Genomic DNA, 22895 nt, shown 5'->3' with positions numbered 1-22895 from the left:
GTTCGATAGCCATGGGATATAACACAGGCGCTGGCCGCTTTCGCCATATCATTTCTGCCACCCTCCCACCCCCATTGCTTGGCTCTTTTTCCTTAAAATCCGAGTTTCCGGTGCTTGGGTTGACAACGCGGGTCGCAACGGTCTGATCTGTGACGAGGGCCTGTATGGTCTGTCTAGGGGTGAAATAAGGAGTCATAGTCTGAACTAAATATTTGATTTCGTTTCAAATGAAGGCTTTAACTCTGGTCAGGGAATCGTGTACAACCGGATGGGTTATCCGCAGTTTAAACTAGGAATAAAGCTATATTTGAGTGGCACTTTGAATAGTACAAATTGCCTAAAATTCAAAGTAGTTTAAACGTGATAGTCTAAAAGTGTGTAGCACTATAATACTTGGCTTAGTCATATTTGAGAACTAGAATTCTAATGCTGGAAAATGTCTACTAATTAATGCTGGTGGTGTTAAAAAAAGCCTTGCTAACAGACTTAAGATGAGCTCTTAATCCGCCTTATTTAAGCAATATAGCGTGTGAAAGTCAGCTAAGTGGGTAAGGCTAGTCCACCTGGCAAGAAGGTTTCCTAGATAAGTCAGAGAAGGCTGTGAGAAATTAAGTGACGTCAGATATGTAGTGGAGATAAAAAAGCCAGCGACCACCTTGGGTCCAATCAGGCAGTGTGGGCTAATTGTCATGCACTGCCTGTTTCGGCGACTTTTTTATCGGCTTCAAACATTACACCGGTCCGCAAGCGCAGGCTCATTCCTCCACCCTATGATTAGTGATCTGGTCTAGATTCTGTGTTTCAGTGAAGATCCGCTCGGATCAAGACGAGCACAAAAAGCAGATAGCTGGGTACAAAGAACAGCGCACTCATAAACTACCCTTCGTAATCCAAACCAGACAAGCCTCGACTACAATGATCCTACAGTCATTGAAAATATAGAGATCCATTCTTCGTCATCTAACGACTTATCGGTAAAAGTTTTGGCTTTTTGATAAAATTGTTTATAAAGAAGGAAGGTTGTTTGGTTAGTGGATGTTGATGGAGTGGGTGTAGTCTTGGGAGGGTGTGACATAATACGAATCCGCTCTTTTTGCCCCCAGCATGATATTCTTATCACAGAAGAGCCCAGGAGGCGTTTTAGTAACAGAATCCCCTGAGCTCTAGCACTAGCAAACATGTCATACTTTCTATAAGAGAGGCCTACTATATGTGAACATGTGAACATGTGACTAGACTTGTCACGTATTCTGTCTGTGATTCGACAAAGCCATGAACTGTAATAGATGCTGGCAATATCGGCCATGTATATTCACCAGCATCATATCACCTAGATCACTGTCTAGCTCTCAGGGGAGTTGGTCTTCCGAACCCACTCAAGTAGCGGATGAAGATTCCCTTGAATCAGAGAAGAATACTACCTTGGCTATATGGCCATGGCTATCTGTACTGTTATCTTGCTGGTTGTATTCGTTCGTCTGACAGCGAATCCTATAGATTCCGAATACGACTCACTCCGGCCTAATTAACGTCCCGACGGACGAGCGGTGCGGTGTTGAATAGCAAGCCAATCGTCATTAAATAGTTGGGATTTAGACCCCCGAGCTCAACTCATCAGGACGGAGAAGTAACCACACAAGGAAAAGCAAAGACACCAGCAACTCACCATGGTCAATGTTGCAATCGCTGGGGGCACTGGCGGCGTCGGGCGTTCTATTGTTGACGCGCTCAAGGCATATGGAAAGCACAAGGTCATCATCTTGGCCCGTAAAGTACGTGAATAATTGAGACACAGCACTTCTCGCACCGAGGAACAACCGCTCAGCACAATGACTCGCAGATTCCCGATGTTGCTGAATTAGCATTTCCCGTCATCGCGGTCGACTACGACGATATTGACGCCCTACGGACCGTGCTAGAGGAGCATCATATTGACACCGTCATTTCAGCACTTGCACTGCACATCATCGGTGTCGGCAAGTCACAGATCAATCTCATCAAAGCATCCGAAAAGGCCATCTTCACGAAACGATTCGTGACCAGTACCTGGGCTGTCCGACCGTCCATAGAGCAAGCCCCCTCCAGGCCCTGACGAAGGCAGCACACCGCTAACACAAATCCTACTAGTTATTTGGCCATGCTACCCCACGGCTTCCAGCACATCGAGTCCTACGCCGAAATCGAGAAGACCGCACTCGAATGGACAGCTTTCAACCTGGGTTGGTTCCTTGAATACTACGCAATGCCGCACGCACACACGTACATCCCGCAGACTTCATTTGTCGTGGACATGGCCAATAAGCATGCTTCCATACCAGGGAATGGGAAACAAGTTATGACGTTTACGTATTCGAAGGATGTGGCTAAGTTTGTCGTTGCGGCGCTTGACCTCCCCAAGTGGGAGCGTGATACGTATGTGATTGGCGATAAGATGACCTGGGAGGAATTCGTCAAGGTCGCTGAAGAAGCCCGAGGTATGTGACTGAGGTCTGTTATTACTAGTAGAGTGCGAGACTGATTAGGGATGAGTTGCTAACAAGTGACGTGACAGGGGAGAAATTCACCGTTGTTTATGATAGTGTGGAGAAGCTGAAGGCGGGCGACATCACCGAGCTCCCCGGACAAGTCGCTGCGTACTCTTATTTCCCGAAAGAATGGACGCAGAAGCTATTTTCAGTCTTCGGCTTGTGGGTGACTGAAGGGGTCTTTGAATTTCCCGACCACAAAGCGCTAAATCACCAGTTTCCGGACATAAAAGTTACTACTGTGAAGGAGATGCTGGACAAGGCCTGGCGAGGTAAATAGGTAGGCATTTAGTGAGACAGCGCTTTGACCGCTTCACTATAGCTAGGGCTGTTTCCTTCATTAAAAGGTTGGAATGCCAGAACGCCTTCTGTAATATAATGCAGTTTTGTATAGCTGTGCTATTATATCCCCTTATACTTTACTTTACTAAAGGTTTAATTTAGTGAAACAGAATCTAGAGCTTTAGTAAAGAAGAATATGCTTTTAAAAGCACAGTACTTGCTTATAAACTTTATTTAAACATCTACTTACTATAACCTAAAGCTAAAAACTATTTAATAATAATTAATAATTTGCTATAATATTATATAAATAAAACTAAATTTAGCCTTATTTAAATTTAAACTTATAATTACTTTTATATAAATAAATTTAAAATTAAGCTATAGCTTATAGTTTTTATAAAAATATTTTATAAGTATTTTTTATTAAAGTTTTTTATTTTAATATATAAATTAATAAGTATTTTTTTATATAAACTTTTATTTATTTTAAAATTAAAATATTACTTTAACTATTATACTATAAATAAACTTATTTTTAATTAAAAAATAAAACTTTTATATTACTTTTTAAAATATAATATACTTTTTTAAAAACTTTACTATTAAAATAAAATAATTATATAAAACTTTAGGTAATCTTTTTTAATAAAATTATAAATTAATTATAAATTATTTAAAATATATATATATAATAAACTATTAATATTAATAAAACTTTAAATATATTATTAGTAAATAAATTTAAATAAGATTTAATGTAATTTTATTTTAATTTTTATAATTATTTTTATAAAAAATATAAGTTGCTTTATAAATTTTTAAAATATTAATTTAAGAAAATTCAAAATTGAAAAAAACATTTTAAAAATATTATATATTTAATATTTTTAAATTTTATTATATTAACTTTTTAGTTATTTAATATTTTACTAATATTCTATTTATATATTTATAAAAGTTAAAAACTTTAATAATTGTATGTAAGATATATGCAGAAAATTATAAAAAGAGGAAATTAAAATTCTCTTTTATTTATTTTACTATAAAGAACTTAGAATATTGCTTTATAAAAATTTAAGCATATTAAGTAAAACTTCTATTAAATTCTTAAATAAAACGTTTATTTTTGGAATTTAATTTGAATTAATTAAAGTGGGTCTTGAATTGGGCTTTTTGGTGGGAAACGGCTGTGCGTGAAGGGGGGATGTGCGCAGATGGGTCCACAGACTTACATTGGTCGGTACCCTGAAATCAAAGGCACGATGCTCGCTTCGTATACATATCGTTACATATACATAGGTGGCACCTATTCCGTCTGATATGCCCTGACCAAGATGGATTGAAGATGGTAATTGGGCAAGACTTTGCAATAAGGACATTCATTATAAACAGTCATGGCGTCCGCCAATAGACAAAAACACTGGGCAGGCGAGATGACGTCCATGACAATTGGCCTCTTTCGGTCTCAAGCAGCGTCTTTTTGAACATGCCACAAGATGATGATTCCGTTTGCGTAAGATACTGATGCACAATCTCGCGAATTTGTGATAATTCTTTGTCGTATACTACGATTGGTGGCTTTGTTGGCCGGACTGCGCTCTTCTGCGCCAATAATGGGATTGCAGAGGTCTGAAAAATGTCAATTCACCCGGATGGGCACTGCAACACAAAAATAAGAGACTCATTGAGTGTTTTTCGCAAGTCAGCTGCGCTTTTCTGTTTCAACTTCTCAGGAGCTCATCTCGTGCTTGGTTTCAAGCTTTCCGCTGCTGCTCTCTGGAATGCGAGGCTGTGATGGCACAGCCACAGCCAGCGCCGTCGGTGCCGGAGTATCCACACCCAAATGATGTTGAAGATGCGAAGAGGGATGCGCCTACACCCGAACGAGAGGGCTTCGACGCCATCGTGGTTCAGCCTGGACAAGATATCGTGAGTGATCCGTTGCTGAGATTAGACCTAACCAGAGCATGCGAGACACGGCTGCACCGGGGTTGTTGGCTGTAGCTGTACAATGGTCGGAAGCCTACGTAGCGCCCCCTAATCATCTTCAACGTGGCCATTTATAACTGTCTTTGTGAATTGAAAGGGTCGAGCAGATACTGATGGTATTGATCATAGGTTGGCTCGGTTTTGCTCGATCGGCCGACTCAGCCCGCATTTGACCCTGGTTACCAGCTGGTCGCGTTGAGGAACAGAGACAATCTTTGCTACCGTAATGCGGTGTTACATTCACTTTTCAGCATTGACTACTTCCATAACCTCCTTGACTATGGATGTCAATTGACAGGGAACCTGCTGATTTATCGACACCTTCTCGATGCCGCCCACGCGTTCCGAGCAGGTGTGGGGCAGCGGCAACAGTTGGAACATGCAACCTATTCCGCTTGGCTTGTACTCCTTCATTCACCTCCGAATAACATCAATTCGACTCAAGAAGCTTTCTCAGTACGAGGTGGTGACCAACAGGATGCTGGGGATTTCTTCCACTATCTGATGGAGCGACTTTGCGAATCTGAACTATCAGACATCCTCATAGAGTAATACTCCCTTTCTCACACACGACTTCACCAAAGGAACAAAGGCTAACACGTGTTAATAGCACAGTCAATCCTATACTGAAGCGAATTTTTACAAACAGATTAGCCCTGAGGCGGGTTTTCCCGTGTGATCACAATAAACAGAAGGCGCGGCTGGACAACCAAGAGCATGGAGATAATTTCAGTTTTGCAGTAAACGTGGAAAGTGGTCGAAACATCAACACCCTGTCTGATTGTATCTCCAACAAAATGTACAATCCATACGCCGCAAACGAATCACATGAGTGCTCTCAATGCGGTGCTGGTACAAGGGCCACTGGCTATTTCGCCAAATTCTACAAGCTACCAGAGCTCTTGCCTATTGAGGTCCACTACACCGACCAGAACGACAGGCCAGACTTCCAAAGCAAGGTCGATATTCCTGAGAAGCTCGATCTATCAAGGCTGTGTGATAGCGATAGCGACAAGGCCTTGTCCATGTACACCTTGCAGGCAGCCATTCTTTACAGGGGCAACGCAAACCCAGCCGTCCAGAGAGGCCGTGCGGCGACGACCAGCGGACACTTCGTGAGTTACATCCGACGTGGCGACGGCAATGGTTGGATACTTCTGGATGACAACATTGCTCTTTCAAGTTCGACCCGTACAGGGGCACAAGGCGGACAACAAAGAGTCAGGACTTCCAGATTTGAGGCAATCAACAACACCGTAAACTTTCAGCCCAGGCTTATGTTCTACACAAGAGACCGAGACCCACAACCGCGGGCTGAGACCCCGGAACAAACCTCCGCGCGGCTCGCAAGAGAGCAGGCTGCAAGGGACCAAGCCGCGAGGGACCAGGCCATAAGGGACCAGGCTGCAGCAGCGCGGGCCGAGAGGGCGCGAGCGGCAGCATCTACAGGTAGCCGAGTCATAGATGTCGGCTTCAGGCCAACCCGTTACAGTGGAGCTACGCAGGGCGCTGCTCCGCAGTCGCAAGGACGCTGCAACTGTGGAGGGGCCGGCCGTCAAAGTGGAGGAAGCGGACGTAGTCGATCAGGGGGAGGCGGAAGCAGCCAAGCTGAAGGAAGTGGAAGTAGTCACGGATCACCAGAAGACAATAATGGGGGGGAACATGATGCCGATGATGGACATGATGACGGCGGTGACGACGACGGTGATGATGATGATGATGATGGTGATGATGACGGTTTTGATGACGATCTTGGATTCCCTCCACCACCCGGCGACGAACCCGATGATTACGATCAACGTGAGACATGGGATGAGGATACGTGGAAGGCCAGATACAGAGACGCATTCAAGATCGGCATACCAACAAAAATTAGTAAGGAAGACTTAATCTTCCGGATACAACAACACTGGCGACCAACTGAGCCGCGGGTTTGGAGTCATTACGGCGCACACATTCTGAGAAATGAATTGCGCGACCGAGGCTGGCGTGATGCCAATAACAGGGTTATAAATGCGGACACGCTCGAACGTCATGATTGGCGGCAATGGTTGGATCGACTGAAGAACGCACGAATCGATTTACAAACACGACGACAGCAGCTACAACAGCAGCGACAGAGGCTACGGAATCAACGGATTTCACGGAGTCAACAGAGTCAACAGGGTCGACAGAGTCAACAGCGTGCGGCGACTGGTTCAGTGGCTACTAGCCCAGGCGCTGGCCCAGGCACCAGTCAGGACCCTCCCAACGATGACCCAGACCAAGCTTTGGTTGACGGTATCGCTCAGCTGGAGCAGCTCATCAACGACCTCCAGGAAAGAGCCTGCCGGTGTCCTCTCAACGGCCGGTCGTCACTGCCGGTAGACGACATGCGGAATGGACTAGGAACCCCCCACCGAGCGCTACAAGTCCGCGCGGCCGCCCAGGGCGCCGCCGCGGACCAGACCACGAGCCCGCCGGATTACTGGATCCCGCTTCCGCCAGAGCTCGATAGGCAGGGCATGAGGCTCCGGATCGAGGTGAACGTGGGTCACCCGGCGGCAAACTCAAACAACCGCATGGTCCGCGTCGACCTGAGCGGCCCGGAGACGGCTGCTGCGGGCCATAGCCCGGACGAAGACAATGCGGCGCTCCCGCCATTCATGAACTGGTTTGAATTCGAGGTTCCGTTTGCTGTCACCGCCGAAAACGTCCGGGTCGAGGCGTGGCAGGATGATATGACAAATGTTCCTCTTATGGCGAACCGCACGTTCCGGCTGAACCAAGGCCAGGCTGGGCGTCGACGCATCGGCGGCACTCCCCCAGGTGGCGGCGGCGGTCGTCGTGGTGATAGTAGTGATGATGATAATCATGGTGATAGTAGTGACAGCGGTAGTGATAATAGTGGCAGGACTAACCCGCGAACTCCGCCCGGCAGCCCACCCCCATCGGACCCTCAAACTCCTGGTGAAAACCCCGCCGGGGACAACCCGTCAGGCGGCGGCGGCGATGGTGGTGGTGATGAAAGTCAAAACATCGAAGGCACCCAGCCAGGTGGCCAAAATCCGAGGAACAACCCGACCACACCCGCCAAGCAAAGCACATCCTCCGGGAATGCCCCAACGTCTGAGCTGTCCGACTTCAGCACCCCTAGCGACTGGCCAACCTACTTGGAACGCCTGCAAGAAGAGGCCGCCCTGGCGAGCGCACGAGACGCGGCCGTCCAAGCCGCGGGACTGGGGAGCCTCCCCTCGAGGCGGTCAGCCGAGGAGGCCGGGCTCGACAGCGACGACCAGACCGACAACACCCCCAATGGCCGCGCCAGGTCGAGGCCGAGGCTCGAGTACGACCCGGGCGACTGGCCTACTGCCTCGTCCCCCTACCGGTTCGGGACAACTCGGTTAAATGGCACGGGCATGGCCGCGGCGCGTAACGTGCTGGGGAATGATGGACTCCCGTCGGATGCCGAGCGGAGTTCAATCAACAGCCTGAGCGAGCTGTTCGTTACGCCATGGACTACGCCAGAGGGGCGCCTGGTGAACGGCGCTCTCAGCCGCGTTAGGGGAGTGGTGCCCTATGTGGCTTCCGCAACCCCTTCCCAAGGCACTTCATCATCGCCGGGGAGATAACGAGGCCTCAAGCCCATGACGGAGAGTTCTGGGTCTGGTCGCAAGACTTCCCCAAGGCTCATCCGGTTGTAGGAAAATCACAGAGACTTCTTGATGTTTCCTGTTCTCCACCCCTACGCCACCTGCATTGCAGTCCGTCCTCGCTTGTGACAGACCTCCGTGGAAAGCAGCGGCAATTGGTTGGATATGGGGTTGAGAACCACACGCATGAACGTTTGCCACTTATTTTCTTTTCTGTTGTATGCTTGCTTGTGTAATATGTCAGATACCATGAATGAAATCAATGATCAAGCCTCTACAACTATTCTGCCGCGCTGTGGAGTACTCCTTGAGCTCTCATTACGCTGTGAACAGAAACCGGGCTTCCGCACAACCTCGCCAACAGTCTACTTGTGCGATCGCAATTCACGCCGTCCAGACTGGGATAAGGCCAGAAGAAGCCATCGCTCCATGCTCATGATCGCGGAAGTCTGATCTGGGTTCGCAGGGCGCTCGCTTTCCCTCTATCGAGACGGTCGCATATGCAGAACAATAGATAGCCGAATCCGGACCCCGATCAATGACTTCGAACTCACTTGGATATTATGGCTGGCAGGGCTTTGTTGGATAAGTGATGAATTTTGCCAAATCTCCGCAATCGTCAGCATGTAGAACGTGTACAACTTCTTTTGTCTTTGAATTTGTGGAGGCGAAAGAGGCGACACGCCAGATATGGACATGGTATCGATCATTTGGTGCTCTCACTCCGAATAAATAGCCCAGAGACCTATCTTTTCCAGTGAGCAGAGTCCTAGCATTGAAAGAATGGTCTCAATTGAAGTTCATATCAGGACTTTTGTTTTGGCTCGTACTTTCGACAGGCCACATGTTTGACACTGACACCGTAAATTACTTCGCGGTTGCCCAGAAATAACTCCTCAGACAGCGAGCTCCTTCTACCACCGCATCCACCTGGAAAACTTTGGCAAAGAAGGGCCAGTTCAGCCATATGGTGATACTTGGAGCTGAAGTAGAACAGGGCGAGACCTCAAGACCAGGTAAAGGCATTGGACGGGGCATCCAGCACAGTTCTGATGAGCCGGGAGGCAAAGACGAGTTTTATTCAGTGAAGGTCAAACAAAACAAGCGTGGATTTGACTTCTTGATAAATCCGTGTTGTATTGCTGAGGTGCTCCTTTGGGTACAAATGCAAGCCTGCACCCGGATGTAGAAAAGTGTGAAGGAAGCCCGGCAGCCTGACAGCCAGACTGCTCGGAACTCCTTAACTCAGGCCACGATGTGCCATCTGGCTCCTAGGGCCCTGACCGAAGAGTTTACTATTCTGAACGTGAGCACATAGCCTCTCGGCTGTCTGACGCCTCTTGCCTTCGCTGCAGTTGGCAGTACACAGAAATCTCAGTCCGTGTCCCAATTTCAGACGTCGGACAAGTATGGCCAGATATTTAAGCCACCTGGCCGATCAACATGGCGAGAAGACGTCGTCGACAAGGTGATCGTAGATTTCAATGACTGCCGGATAAGACGCGCATCAGTATGGCTTCATCTTGATCCTCCGGCGATACTACCTCCTTGTTCGTGCCTAATGTCGACCATTTTGTGGATTTTCAGACGCGATGCTGATAAAAGGCGAGAACAACGTGGCAGATGCCATACTGATCAATCTTTGTAGCGTTGCGGAGAGACATGAAGCAATAACTTCCATTGGAGCAGCCGTTGCTGCGAGCTCGGCAGGGCCTGTCTGCCACAACCGCCGCCAAAGGGCCCTGAGTTATTGATAACGTCATGGTGTGGCTTTTCAAGCTGTATGAAATTGAACCATCCAAAATCATGGTACTCAGTCTTGACCGAGGCCAACAGCAAATTTTCTGGCGACCCATGCAGCCCCGTGCTCCTCGTACTCCTGCTTTGTAACGGCTAGTCTCTCGACGTGCTCATGCCTGGCAAAGTTGGCGGCGCCCAACCAAGTATTGCAGATAGGATCTGCCGGCCTTGCGACTCTAACAATAGTCTCGTCCGGAAACCGTTGCACAATCTCCTTTTGTAGGCGCTGGATGAAGCCCACGTACTGCGCGTTGCCACCAACCACGACTATGTTTGCAAGGAGACCGGGCCACAGACCCACAGGTAGCACATCTAGGCTTTGCTTCACCAGGTCAGCGAGACCTGGTGCCTGCATGCCGGCATCGGATGGGTTGAAAAACAGCTCGGGGATGACAAAGCGCTCGTTGCGCAGGGTCAGGATATCCTCGTTGGATGCGGCGGCTGCTAACTTGCGTTGTTTGGCGGTCGTTGTGGGATCAAAATCACGCACGATTCCAGCAGAGCGAGTGTGGAAGTCTGGGAGGACGTAGTCCTTCGCGATGCCTGCTCCCGACACGTATGGTTCTCGTTTCTCGCCGCGTGTACCTTTCCAGGTCTTTTCTAGATCCCCCTTGAAGTCCAGCGAGACATAGCAGGCCTTTTCCTTGATCTCGTTTACAATGTAGGTATCATTTCGCATGTCGTAATGCCGCAGGGATAGAAGGCGGGTCAGGTAGTTGGTCAGGAACTTGCCGCCGACGTCGAGTCGGCGTATGGCGGATTGCAAGGGCCGGCCTTGAAAGACAGGCGTGACAGTGGTGAATGAGTAGCCCGAGTCGATCAGGAGGATAAGCTCGGCGGGAAGCTTGCTCAGAGCATTCGGGTCGCGTTCAGGGGTTCGAAAGATGGCTTGGACATCGTGATAGGCATTGAATGTCGGCGCTGGTACTTGTTAGCAAGTTTGGCCTTCTGTCGCAACAGTGAACGGTTAGGCAGGGCGCAGGCTGACCTATGCCGCGATAGAAGCTGGCGAAGCCGAACTCCTCAAATACCATCTGGTCACAGTTGGTCTGCAAGGCCGGGATCGAGTTCGGCTGCTCAGTCAAGACAAGCCTGGTCTCCGCAGGATCACACTTCTGCGGCGCGTCTTGGTTGAAAAACTCGTGGTCCCAGATCTCTTTCTGTGCCTCCCAGTTGACGACGTAGCCCTTGTCTACCGGCCTCCGGAAAGCTATCTCGCCAAAATCCTTGCATTTGGAGAGATCGGACGCGACGTAGGTCTTCCTGGTCCTGTCGCGAGCGATGCAGTTGGGGATGACGACGGGCTCATCGATGGCCTCAGTTGTGACGAAGCCAGCTTTGAGGGTGTGTGCGCCATTGTCGATGACCAGCGTACGCGTCGGCTGTGGTGGCGGAACGGGCTTGGACCTTCGCGGCGCCATGGTGGGTGATGTGAGGACCCTGCTATGGGCGACACATGTAAAATCGCGAGCTCACTCCGCGAAGGCCTGCGGCAGGTCAGAGGTGGGTTGGAAGAAGTTCGAGATCGCCGGCAGGGATCTTTTTCGTGCAGCAGCCCCGCGGTGCCTAATCCCTGTTCCCCCACACCCTAGCTGAACGTCATGTTTGGCCCAGCTCTTAGGCCGCAGGTGAGGTCACGGAGCAATGCTCGGCTGGCATTGAGTTCGCCCATCATCGATGATACCTTATGCGAACAACACTTACCCATGCAGGCCATTTCTACCGACTCGGCAGTCGGTCCTCTGACTAGACTACAGGATGTCGGCTGGAGGCATCTGCGATTGGACAACTTAGCAAAAGCTACCGCCCAGCCAGGCTGCTCCATGGAGGCCGTTGAGAAGTCATCCGGTCCGTCACCGTGAGCTCGCTTATCGGCGCGCCAGTGTGTCATAGCACCATCATGCTTATGGACTTTGTTCCTTGACATCGAGCTGGGCGGACAACTGCTCTAACTAATAGAGGCAGGGCGACGACACCGGCTGATCACAACCGACAAGCCAGCCACTGTCTGAACGCTTGCCCCGCTCCCAATCATAGCGGTCATTGGTCTCATGACTTCTTCGCAAGCGATGGTCTCCTCGGCTGGGCAATCACTCTGATACATCACCGACTGCCGTTCCGACGGACGAGCCCATGTCGTGGAGCAGGCTAGTGAAGCTGCTCCTCTTTCAAGGTTTCATACGAGCTGGGTATAAGAAGGCCCCCTCATCTCTGTCCTCCCCTCAAGTGATGAAGTACTCAAGTCTTCCAACTCCTACTGCCCAAGACAAGCATTCATACATATATATCATATAAATCTTTCATCAGCCAGAACAGCATTCAACAATCAAAAGCTAACATGCCTGCTTCCTGTGGCTGCGATCAGTGCACATGCACTAGCTGTGACAAGTGCGACTGCTGCGTAAGTTGAGACTATCCAGACATGTCGCGATACTTGCAGAGAACTAAAAGTCGGCCCCACAGAAGGGCAAGCACTAAATCCACCGCCTCTGCTACGAAGTGACCGTCGAGATTGGCTGCGCGAACCAAGGCATAGTCACGATTGATTAGGACATTGGCACGATTGGGTTGGTTCTTACCTTGAACTGCTCTTTTATAGTCTAGGGGGATGGTGGGGTACCCAAGCAGACGTTTCATTCGCTCAAGTTGAATATATTCAAGCTTTAAAACCACGGCGTCAGTAAGGCAATGTTCGTGTTGCAAGTGACTGCTCGCCTGAGGCTGGTCATGGTTCCAAGACTTGTCCCAAGTCCCTGATGGACTCGAGAAAACTCGATAAACAAGAGCTTAGTGCGAGCCTAGAATTGAGTTCTGCCTTAACGACAGCAAGAGTGTATTGCATCCGCACTGTCCAGCTATTGATACAATTCCTCCCTCGACGACAAGCTTCCTTCCAGCGAACCCGGAACAGCATCATTCTATGCAAAAAGATTGTTGGCCGATGTTTACTTCTTAAACTCTGTCTCCGTGAAAGCCCTGATTCTGTCTCCATCACATGTAAATGGAGCCGGAAGCGGCCCCTGCCTAGGCTGCAAGTTCCAGTAGCCGTGATCCATGTCGTACTAAAGCAGGTAGTGAAGAGTTGAGCTGAAGACTTGACACCGCGGAACTTGAATCGATCAAGTATCTCCATGCTAGTTACGTGCCAATGTGCCTGGGAGTCGCGACGGTCACCTAGTAGACACTTCACGGAACGGCTACCGCGCCCGGTTTGCACGCGAAGTCATTTACATTCCTACTTAGTTTCTGCTGAACGTGCTCACCCTAACCCTTATATATCGCTAAATCAGTTGGTACTGCGTGGTTAATTACACGAGGGGCTTTTGTCTGACGTTGGGAAACGGTAGGCAACGTGTAATTTCCAGTTGGATGGCTGAATATATGGGTCGTGTATATATTGGTGAGTGCCAGAGTAAATGCGCTCACTGAGGGCCAGTAGTGCAACTTTCTGCTCATGGTAGAGGTGCTGGATGATGTGAAGGAATGATTTCAGAAAGTCACTGCGCGGTGACGATTTGGAATGACTAAGTACCTAGGTAGGCTGATCCTAGGCTTGCCCAACTGAACAGACATTCCGTGCCCAAAAGATTTGACCCACAGACCTGGATAAGACCGAGTTCGTACGTGACATACACCAGACCACTGGCTAATCAGCTAGTCAAAGGCCCTAGAAAGATACATGAGACTGCGACCAGATGGCAAAGTCGCGCAAAGAGATGAGGGACCGCGGAAAATGCATCATCTCAAGAATAAAGGCAACCTGCTCCAAACGTTCATCGAGGAAGAAATGCATTGCCCCGCAAGCACACTATGTAAAACGTGTTGTAGTTATCATCTTACAACAGCTCGTAATGGGTTATACCGGCGCAGTGAAATCTTTTTGGCATTATGTTGCGCTAGTAAACACTGGCCTCATGAACCAACCAGGGCCTTGCTTGCCAGCCTTAAATGAGTGTAGCATTGGAGTCAAGCTTTCGGACGATCGGTCGCTTGGGGAACATCAAATTTCGGGATGAACTACAGCGGATGCCCGCATACATAATTTTCATGAACCCCTCTTTCCAACCACGCACCCGGGGCGCGTAGTAGAGCCCAGCCAGAATGTCCAGACCATGTTCTTGATTCACTGATTGATACCATTTTGGCGTCCGGTCTTTACATTGTAAGCGACACACGCGTTGTTTTCCTTAATGCATATTGTTGGTGGGTGCAGCAACCTCTCCATTCTGTACGACAGCCCATCACTGCTCATCCTGGCGAGGCCGGGGATGTCGGATGGCTTGGCCAAGAGCAAGGAGTCCGATAATCTCCGCACCGACTTACATTGTGTTCTTACTCGGAGAGATATAGATCTGCTCCTCTTTCTTCATCCGAGACCATTCGTTTGACTAGAAAGCCAGGCCTCAACCCGATTACGTGACCAGTAATAGCATTGGAAAATGCGGACAGGGACAAAGAACTCAGCATGGCTTGTGATGGGGCTCTTCACCCACGGGCATGGCCGTTTGACGGACTACGTGGATCCGTTAATTGGTACTGCAGGTCCCAATCTATTGAGCAGCATCGCATCAGGGAATGTGTTCCCCGGGCCGTGCCTCCCCAACGGCATGGCGAAGCCAGGAATAGACACGAGTTATCTGGGAATTCCGGACGGAACCCAGACCGATGTCAATGGAGGGTACAGTCCCATCGGTAACTTTACAGCAGTGAGCATGATGCACGTCACCGGGACAGGAGGTGACCCCACCTGTGAGTACACCTACAGCGGGAGGGAATCGTAGCTAGTCGTCATGGGAGAGCAATGTGGCTGACGTGCGTGGACAGACGGCATTGTGTCCCAGACGCCCTTGCTTGGAACCTTGGCGGGCGTCAACCTAGGGGACAACACGACGTACTGGCAGAACAGGTCGCTTGAGAGCGAGAGCGCATCCGTGGGCTATTTCACGACGACATTGCTGAACGACGTCAAAATTGAGATCACAGCGTCGAACCACACCAGTCTTGTTCGCTACACCTTTCCGACCCAGAGTTCAAATCAGACATTCTCACTGCCTTCGACGCCGGATATCTCCCAGGGCCAGACTGAAAATGACGCGCACGTCTTGGTGGACTTGACACATGTCCTTCCCGCCTACCAACCAGGGACCCAGACCTACTCTCAGAATTACCTCCAAGGCGAGATTCACATACGACCAGGTCTGTCCGGGCCATCATATTATGGCAAAGCTTCATACGCCGGCGGTTGGCCAAACATAGGTCTATATGACATTCACTTTTGCGGAAACTTTTCTGTGCCCATCGAATCTGGTCTGGTTCCGAGTAACGACTACGTGCGAGCGGTTGGTTCCAACCGAGTCGATGGAACTGGCACATTCTTTTGGCAATACAATCTTTTCGAGCCTCCCACTGAGACCCCTGAGGTCCGATCCTACGTGGATGCATACACGCAGATTGGGAATAAGATGGGCCTCGGCGCTCTTTTCAGCTGGACGCCGTCACTAGCAGGGTCAAGCAATAGTTCAGGAGCAGTGATTGAGAGCAAGATCGGCGTCTCCCACATATCTGCCGAGCAAGCCTGTAGCTACATTGCTACTGAGATGCCCGATTCGACTTCATTTGATGACTTAGTCGAGCAGGCTAGATCAGAATGGGAGTCAAGGGTTCTCAGCACGGTTGAGGTGGTCGACGGCGACAGCCCCGAGGCGCAGAATGACACACTAAAGCGCATGCTCTATACTGCTCTGTATCACACAGCCGTCCTGCCCACGGACAAAACGGGCGAGATTCCGCTCTGGACATCGAACGATTCGTTTCCTTACTTCGATGACCATTATGTAAGTCAATCCCGCCGAATATCCCACGGTAGAAATATCAGAAATCTGCTGACACAGCTATTATAGACATTGTGGGACACATATCGGTCTCTACTTCCAATGTACCATCTTCTTTATACAGTCACCTACAGTCGCGTCGTGAAAGGTCTCATCAACATCTTCACTTTTGAAGAATGGCTGCCGGCTGGGCGAGCTGGAAATTGGAACGGTCGGGTCCAGGGAGGCACGCATGCGGACATAGTTCTAGGCGATGCGTACGTGAAGAGTGTGCAGACACCGACTGGCGAGGAAGGCTTGGGAGAACTCGGTGACATTGATTGGGAAGAGGCGTACCGAGCCGTGTACATATTTTCTCATCCCATCTTAAAAACACAGGCCGCTGACTCAATTCAGGATCAAAGACGCAACTGTGCTACCAGATCGCAATGCCGACTCCGTGACTTCAGACGGCGCGACAAAGGTCGGTCGGGGCGCTCTGGAGGACTATCTATCGCTTAACTACATCACCCGCAACAATTCTAGGAGTATTTCTCGAGGACTCGAGTATTCTCAGAACGACTTCTCCATCTGGACCATCGCTAAGGGTCTCGCCAAGGCTGAAAGTGAGCAGGACGAGCTCCTACAGCGATCGAGTTGGTGGCAGAATCAGTGGAACCTGGACGCGAACAAGACGCTTGAAGGTGTGGGCAACTTCGTCGGTTTCCCTGGGCCGCGAAACGCTGATGGGACGTGGAACACTACCGAATACGATCCGGCTATATGTACGCCATCATGCGGGTACGTACCAGACTGCCCGTGACAAAATTGCCTATGTGGATCGCGTGAGATCTAGCTAACATGCTCAAGTTGGAACGACGATATATACGAAGCAACAGTGTGGGAGACCGGGTTCTCAGCGGCGCCACACGACATGAGCAAGGTCATTGAGTCCATGGGTGGCGATGATGCTTTCATCCGGCGTCTGGACGCATCTTTCCTCCCTGGATTCGGGTCTAGCCGTGGAGAGAATAACGATGCAGGCAGCGCCATCTACAACCCAGGCAACGAGCCGTCTTTTCTCATTCCATTTTTGTACAATTACGTCCCTGGCTACCATTGGAAAACCGCCAACCAAACACGCGCCATAGTTGACGAATTCTGTAGGTGTCGTCCGTTCGGCAAGGCTCAGCATTGTGTGTACTGACAAGTCGTATACAGACAGTGACCAGCGAAATGGTTATCCCGGCAATACAGACGCCGGCGCAATTCCATCGTGGCTGGTGTTCAACCTCCTGGGCTTTTATCCGGTGGTTGGGCAACCGCTATACTTGTTGGGAGCACCGCGCTTCCCAGCCCTTCGAGTGACCCTGCTCTCAGGCACCCCGTTCCAGAACGTCCTCACCATCAGAGCTGACAATCTTTCTGCTACATCTTACTATCCGCAGTCCGTCACCCTGGACGGTCTCCCGCTCGACAGGTCATGGTTGACCCATGCTGAGCTGACAAATGCATCGGAGTTGGTATTTCAGATGGGCAGCGAGCCGGCTCAGTGGGACACTGGCAATAGGCCGTGGAGTCTGAATGGATGGGAATGAGACCTTTCGAGGTCGCCGACACTTGATGCGGCAATAGTTTCAAAATTCTGTAGCCAAGCAATCACGAGATTAAGCTCGTAATCTACTCTAGGATAACCGGCTATAGAAGAATATCTTGTGGCAAAACCTCCCGTGGGAGATGACGTCTTTTGGATAACCTCCATAGAATAGTCTCTTGTAGCATAACCTTATACGGGGTAAGTAAGCCAGCCACACAGGGTTCCGCAATAATGTTCTCGCAATCTCCCCACCAAGCGTGAAGGTGTTTTTTCACTAGTAAAGTTGATATAGCAAAGGTCCTTCTAAAAGGCGAAATACAGTCTTGGACATGTGCGACAAGGCATCACAATATCCACGCTACAAGGCATCAATTGGTTACGTGGGACAGTACTGGACCATGTCCGCGTCAGACTCGCAGCCTAAATCATCCTGCTATCTTGAAACGCCCACCACTTCCACTTATCATATAGCCCCTGTCAGCTCGTGCATACGTCCTTCCTATTCTGCTTGCCCGATGCGGTAAGGGTTCATTCCGGGCCACAATGCCATGTTTGGCTCGCCGGCGAGACTGCGTGGACGGCATCAGCCTGTTCAATTCCCTGACTTCAAATATCGGGATGGCATATGAGTTGCGATTGATCACTGACCGGATTCATAGCAGTTGACAAGATTTTTGCCTCCTCGTCATTGTTCGCATTTCTGCGCCACTTCAAACATGGAGTCGCTGAATCATTCGGGGGGATTGATGTCTCGCGAGTCCCTTCAGCACCCTCTTAGGCTGGGCGGAAATTTTATTCCTGTTGCCATCATGGGGGTCTCAAAAGAGTGCCGCAATGACTTCACCCTTGGACCAGTCGTGTCAGGCTGCCGAGGAGACTTCGATTTCACTGTTCTCTTCGAACACGCTTTTCTCTCAGTCGTTCCTTCGGCCTGCTTTTTATTTCTGTTTTCATATCGAATATGTTATCTTCGGGGCAAACCGGCTTCTATTCGAGGTTCTGTTCTGTCTACAATCAAAGTAGTGAGTGTCTTCGAGTACTCTTGTTTGGATCTGGTATTTCTAGATGAATGCTGAATATTCAAATGTTTAGGTTGGTATAACATTTCTCAGCGCGGTCAACCTGGCCCTGCTCTTTTTCTCATCACGGCAAACAGCTGATGGTGCGTATGAAGTCATTCTGGGGTCCGCCATCCTGTCTGCCATCATTTCACCTATGATAGCCTTTCTATCATACCTGGAGCATCACCGGTCCCTGAGGACGTCACTCCTCCTCAATTCCTACCTTCTTATCACTACGATATTCAGCATCGTTCGAACTCGTACAACTTGGCTGGTCTATGGAGTCCAGCCCTATTCGATTTTGTTCACCATCGCCACAGCTGTGATATTAGGTCTGGCCATTTTGGAAGCAATACCGAAGAGCCGCTGGCTGAAGTCTTCATATGAAGGCGCGAGCCCTGAAGAGACAAGCGGTCTTTATAGCCTGCTTTCCATGTCATGGGTGAACCCCTTGCTTGTATTGGGCAATAGGAAAATCCTCGACACCAGTGATCTCTATCCCTTGGACTCTGAGCTTTCAGCCGACATCCAAGCCGCGCACTTCCGGAAGACTTGGCGAGGAACACAGAAAACGCCCAAAGGGAAATTGCTGTTTAGACTTCTCAAGTCCATAACCTGGTCAGTGCTTCAGACCATACCAAGCCGTTTGGCGATGATAGCATTCTCCTTCTGCCAGCCATTCTTCATCGCGCAACTCATCAAATTCCTGGAGTCCGACCCGCTCTCGAACCGCAACACTGGGCTTGGTCTTATCCTTGCTAGTTTAATTATCTACCCTGGATTAGCCTTGTCGAGCTCGATCTTCTTATGGCTTCACTTCCGCACAGTCTGCAAAGCCAGAAGTGCCCTCGTCACAGCCATATTCCAGAAGATGACTGAGCTGAAGACCAGCAACCTGGATACGAACATCCTGACGCTCATGAGCACAGATGTCGATCGTATCATAGAAGGAGGAATGTATTCAATGCATAGCATTTGGGCAAATACCATCGAGGTCATCCTAGCATCATGGTTTCTATACAGACAGCTGGGGACCGCCTTTTTCGCGCCGATCCTCGTAGTATCGGCAAGCGTTGTGAGCACGTCATTCATCGCGAAGTTCGCAGGTCCCGCAATGTCAAAGTGGACAAAAAGTACAGAGGCGAGGGTCAGGTTGACCACTGCTGTGGTAGCGAGTATGAAGTCTCTGAGGATCTCGGGTCTTTCGGATTCTACTACCGCATTACTGCAACAGTTCAGAGAGAACGAGCAGGATGTCGGTCGCACTTACCGGTTAATCTTGGTCGTCTCCATCACCTCTGCGTTCACGCCCATGTTCCTTGCACCGGTGGCCACGTTCTTTTGGGCGGGAAGACAGCTGAGTATGGCTGAGGTTTTTTCCAACCTGTCTTACGTGGCGCTGATCACCAGCCCGTTGACCCAGCTGTTCCAAAAGGTCCCAGATATTCTAGCCTCGTTCGCCTGTCTCAGCAGGATTCAGGAATTCCTAGACACGAAGGCGAAGTCAGAATATCGCAAGTTCGAGTCTTCGTCCGCCACAGCCACAGAGGAAGGGAGCGTGGCTATTTCACTGGAGGATGCGAATTTCGGTTGGACTGCGGATCGATGGCAACTGAAAGGTCTCAATGTCGCTATTCCGAGGTCCACCCTGACGATTGTGACGGGACCAGTAGCTTCTGGCAAATCAACGCTGTGTAAAGCGTTGCTAGGAGAGGTTGCTTTCACAGAGGGAATCATTAAGTTCCACCAGGAATCGCCTCGAATCGGCTACTGTGATCAGACACCATTCCTCACAAACGCCTCAATACGTTCCAATATAATCGGTTTCAAGTCTTTTGATGGCCAGCTCTACGACAAAGTCCTGGAAGCCGTCATGCTCAAAGATGATCTACGTTCGTTTCCGAGGGCGGATAGCACACATATCGGAAGCAGTGGAATTAGTCTAAGTGGCGGTCAAAAACAGCGTGTCAGTCTTGCGCGAGCACTATATTTCGACGCCGACGTCTATATCTTGGATGACTTCACGGTTGGCCTGGACAAGCTAACCTCGAACAAGATTGTGGGACGTTTGTTTGGGGCAGATGGATTTCTCCGCCGCAGGAAGGTCACTGTAGTGTGGTGTACTCATGCTGTCCAGTACCTGTCTCTTGGCCAACGGGTTGTTGCACTCAATGCAGAAGGTTGTGTGGCGCATCAAGGCGAGCCCGACGAGGTTCTCGCAGACAAGCAAGTGACATCAACCCTGGAATGGGAAGAGGACAAACTCAATCTAGGAGATAATGTCCCAGAACACAAGTTGCCTTCAGGAACGGAGACTCAAACGGAGCACAACGACGAGAAAGATCCTACGCGTAGGTCCAACGACGCCGCAGTCTACACCCACTATTTCAGCTCCTTTGGCCCTCTCCTCATCTCCGCGGTACTGTTCTCAGGTTTGATGTGGGGCTTTTTCTGGAGCGCCGGCACACTGTTTCTCAGATATTGGGCTGACAACAGCTTCCGCATTCCTGGCTCTCAATCACACATCAACAATGTCTATCTTGGCATTTATGCCATACTCCAGCTTTGCGGAATCATCGTCATGGGCCTTTACGTTGCCAGCACTGACATGGGCATGGCGCAAGTCGGCGGATCAGTCCTACACCTCAAGGCCGTCAAAGCGCTGATGGCCGCCCCCTTGCAATACTTCACCAAGACAGACCAGGGTATCACGGTCAACCTCTTCTCGCAGGATATCAACATGATCGACTTCTTCCTACCAAAAACACTGTCGAACACCATGCTCGCATTCTTCGCATCAGCAGGCCAGATAGTCGTGGTCGCCATCGGCACGCCCTTCGTGGCACTGGCCTATCCGGTACTACTGGTGCTCCTATCCTCCCTCGCGCGGTTCTACCTCAAGACATCCCGGCAGCTCCGCCTGCTGGACCTCGAGAACAAGAGCCCCCTTTACGCACAGTTCCAGGACACGATCCGCGGTATCGCGTCCATCCGCGCCTTCGGCTGGGTGGCGGCGTACACGGCGCAAAACCACGCGAACGTCGACAACAGCCTGCGGCCCATATACCTCCTTCAAATGACGCAGACGTGGCTGGCGCTCGTTCTGAAGATGATCGTCGCCGCGATCGCTGTGTCTGTCACGGTCCTGGCCACGCAGGTGGTTTCGTTCTCCGGGCGGGCGGGATTTGTCGGCGCGGGAATGGTGTCGCTGATGGAGCTTGGAAATATGATGAACGCGTGTGTGCACAGCTGGATACATCTTGAGATGAGTTTGAGCGCGGTGAAAAGGCTGAAGGATTTTGGTGAGAAGTCTGGGAGGGAAGACAAGGGGGGCGAGGACTTGAGACCGGCGGAGAGTTGGCCAGAGAGGGGCGAGATCGTGATCAGCGGTGTCGATGCGTCTTATGAGGAAGACAGGTACAGAGATGATGGTGGAGATGGGACTCTGGTTCTTAAGGGGATTCAGATGAGAATTCATTCCGGTGAGAAGGTCGCCATCATTGGAAGGACAGGGAGTGGCAAGTCGTCATTGATCCTCCTCCTCTTGCGACTCCTCGATGCGACATCCGAGACAGCGGAAAACCTTGCTATCGACGGCCTCCCACTTCGGCGCATCCACCGCGATACTCTCAGGCAGAGAATTATCGCCATGCCTCAAGACATGGTTTTCCTTGCGGGAGGCGAAACTTTCAAAGCCGCACTCGACCCGTACTCTAGAAATACCGACGACGAATGCCAGGCTGCCCTAGAACAAGTTGGACTGTGGACCATCATCCAAGACGCCGGCGGACTGCAAGCAGAGATGACCAAAGACGTGTTCAGCCAAGGCCAAAAGCAATTGTTCAGCCTGGCTATTGCTATCATCCGGGCACGGCTTCGCCAGAAGCACGGGAGCCAAGGCGGCGTATTGCTCCTCGATGAGGTCACGGCCAGCGTCGACAGGGATACGGAGAAAATCATGATGAAGGTCATTCACGACGTTTTTGCCGATTACACGGTTGTCGCTGTCACGCATAGTCTTGAGTCTATCATGGGCTTTGATAGAGTATTTGCGTTGAGTGATGGACAAGTCATGAAGGAAGGCGCGCCCGATTCATTTTCTCAAGAAGACGCAAGCGTCACCAATTGATAGAAGTTAGTTTGGAGATCACACGGCGGGGAGTGATCCGGCAGGTGGACAAGTACAGCATTTCTTT

At 50.2% G+C, this 22895-nt stretch overlaps 5 protein-coding genes across 5 annotated transcripts; 4 read left to right on the top strand and 1 right to left on the bottom strand.

The window, feature by feature from the left end:
• Nucleotides 1–1667: 1667 nt before the first annotated feature.
• Nucleotides 1668–2805, top strand: J7T55_013742 (uncharacterized protein; the record flags this gene model as incomplete). Its single annotated transcript, XM_053140643.1, has 4 exons — nt 1668–1772; nt 1841–2061; nt 2128–2474; nt 2552–2805. 4 exons carry the CDS (start codon nt 1668–1670, stop codon nt 2803–2805), a joined length of 927 nt encoding a protein of 308 aa, XP_052996079.1.
• Nucleotides 2806–4604: 1799 nt separating this feature from the next.
• On the top strand, nt 4605–8410 carry J7T55_013741 (uncharacterized protein; the record flags this gene model as incomplete). Its single annotated transcript, XM_053140642.1, has 3 exons — nt 4605–4739; nt 4929–5347; nt 5410–8410. The coding sequence occupies 3 exons, from the start codon at nt 4605–4607 to the stop codon at nt 8408–8410; spliced, it is 3555 nt and encodes a 1184-aa protein (XP_052996078.1).
• Nucleotides 8411–10244: 1834 nt separating this feature from the next.
• Nucleotides 10245–11652, bottom strand: J7T55_013740 (ctin-like protein arp-6; the record flags this gene model as incomplete). Its single annotated transcript, XM_053140641.1, has 2 exons — nt 10245–11152; nt 11220–11652. 2 exons carry the CDS (start codon nt 11650–11652, stop codon nt 10245–10247), a joined length of 1341 nt encoding a protein of 446 aa, XP_052996077.1.
• A 3018-nt stretch (nt 11653–14670) lies between these two features.
• On the top strand, nt 14671–17639 carry J7T55_013739 (uncharacterized protein; the record flags this gene model as incomplete). Its single annotated transcript, XM_053140640.1, has 6 exons — nt 14671–14980; nt 15056–16065; nt 16132–16319; nt 16459–16842; nt 16912–17204; nt 17263–17639. 6 exons carry the CDS (start codon nt 14671–14673, stop codon nt 17637–17639), a joined length of 2562 nt encoding a protein of 853 aa, XP_052996076.1.
• An 833-nt stretch (nt 17640–18472) lies between these two features.
• Nucleotides 18473–22828, top strand: J7T55_013738 (uncharacterized protein; the record flags this gene model as incomplete). The annotated part of the gene is made up of 2 exons (XM_053140639.1): nt 18473–18660; nt 18751–22828. The coding sequence occupies 2 exons, from the start codon at nt 18473–18475 to the stop codon at nt 22826–22828; spliced, it is 4266 nt and encodes a 1421-aa protein (XP_052996075.1).
• Nucleotides 22829–22895: the final 67 nt, after the last annotated feature.

This window comes from Diaporthe amygdali, assembly GCF_026229845.1.
Source record: "Diaporthe amygdali strain CAA958 chromosome Unknown NODE_7_length_1459731_cov_64_868725, whole genome shotgun sequence".
NCBI classification, from domain to species: domain Eukaryota; kingdom Fungi; phylum Ascomycota; class Sordariomycetes; order Diaporthales; family Diaporthaceae; genus Diaporthe; species Diaporthe amygdali.
The sequence above is the reverse complement of the archived record's forward strand: the minus strand, read 5'-3'. Positions and strand labels throughout refer to the sequence as shown.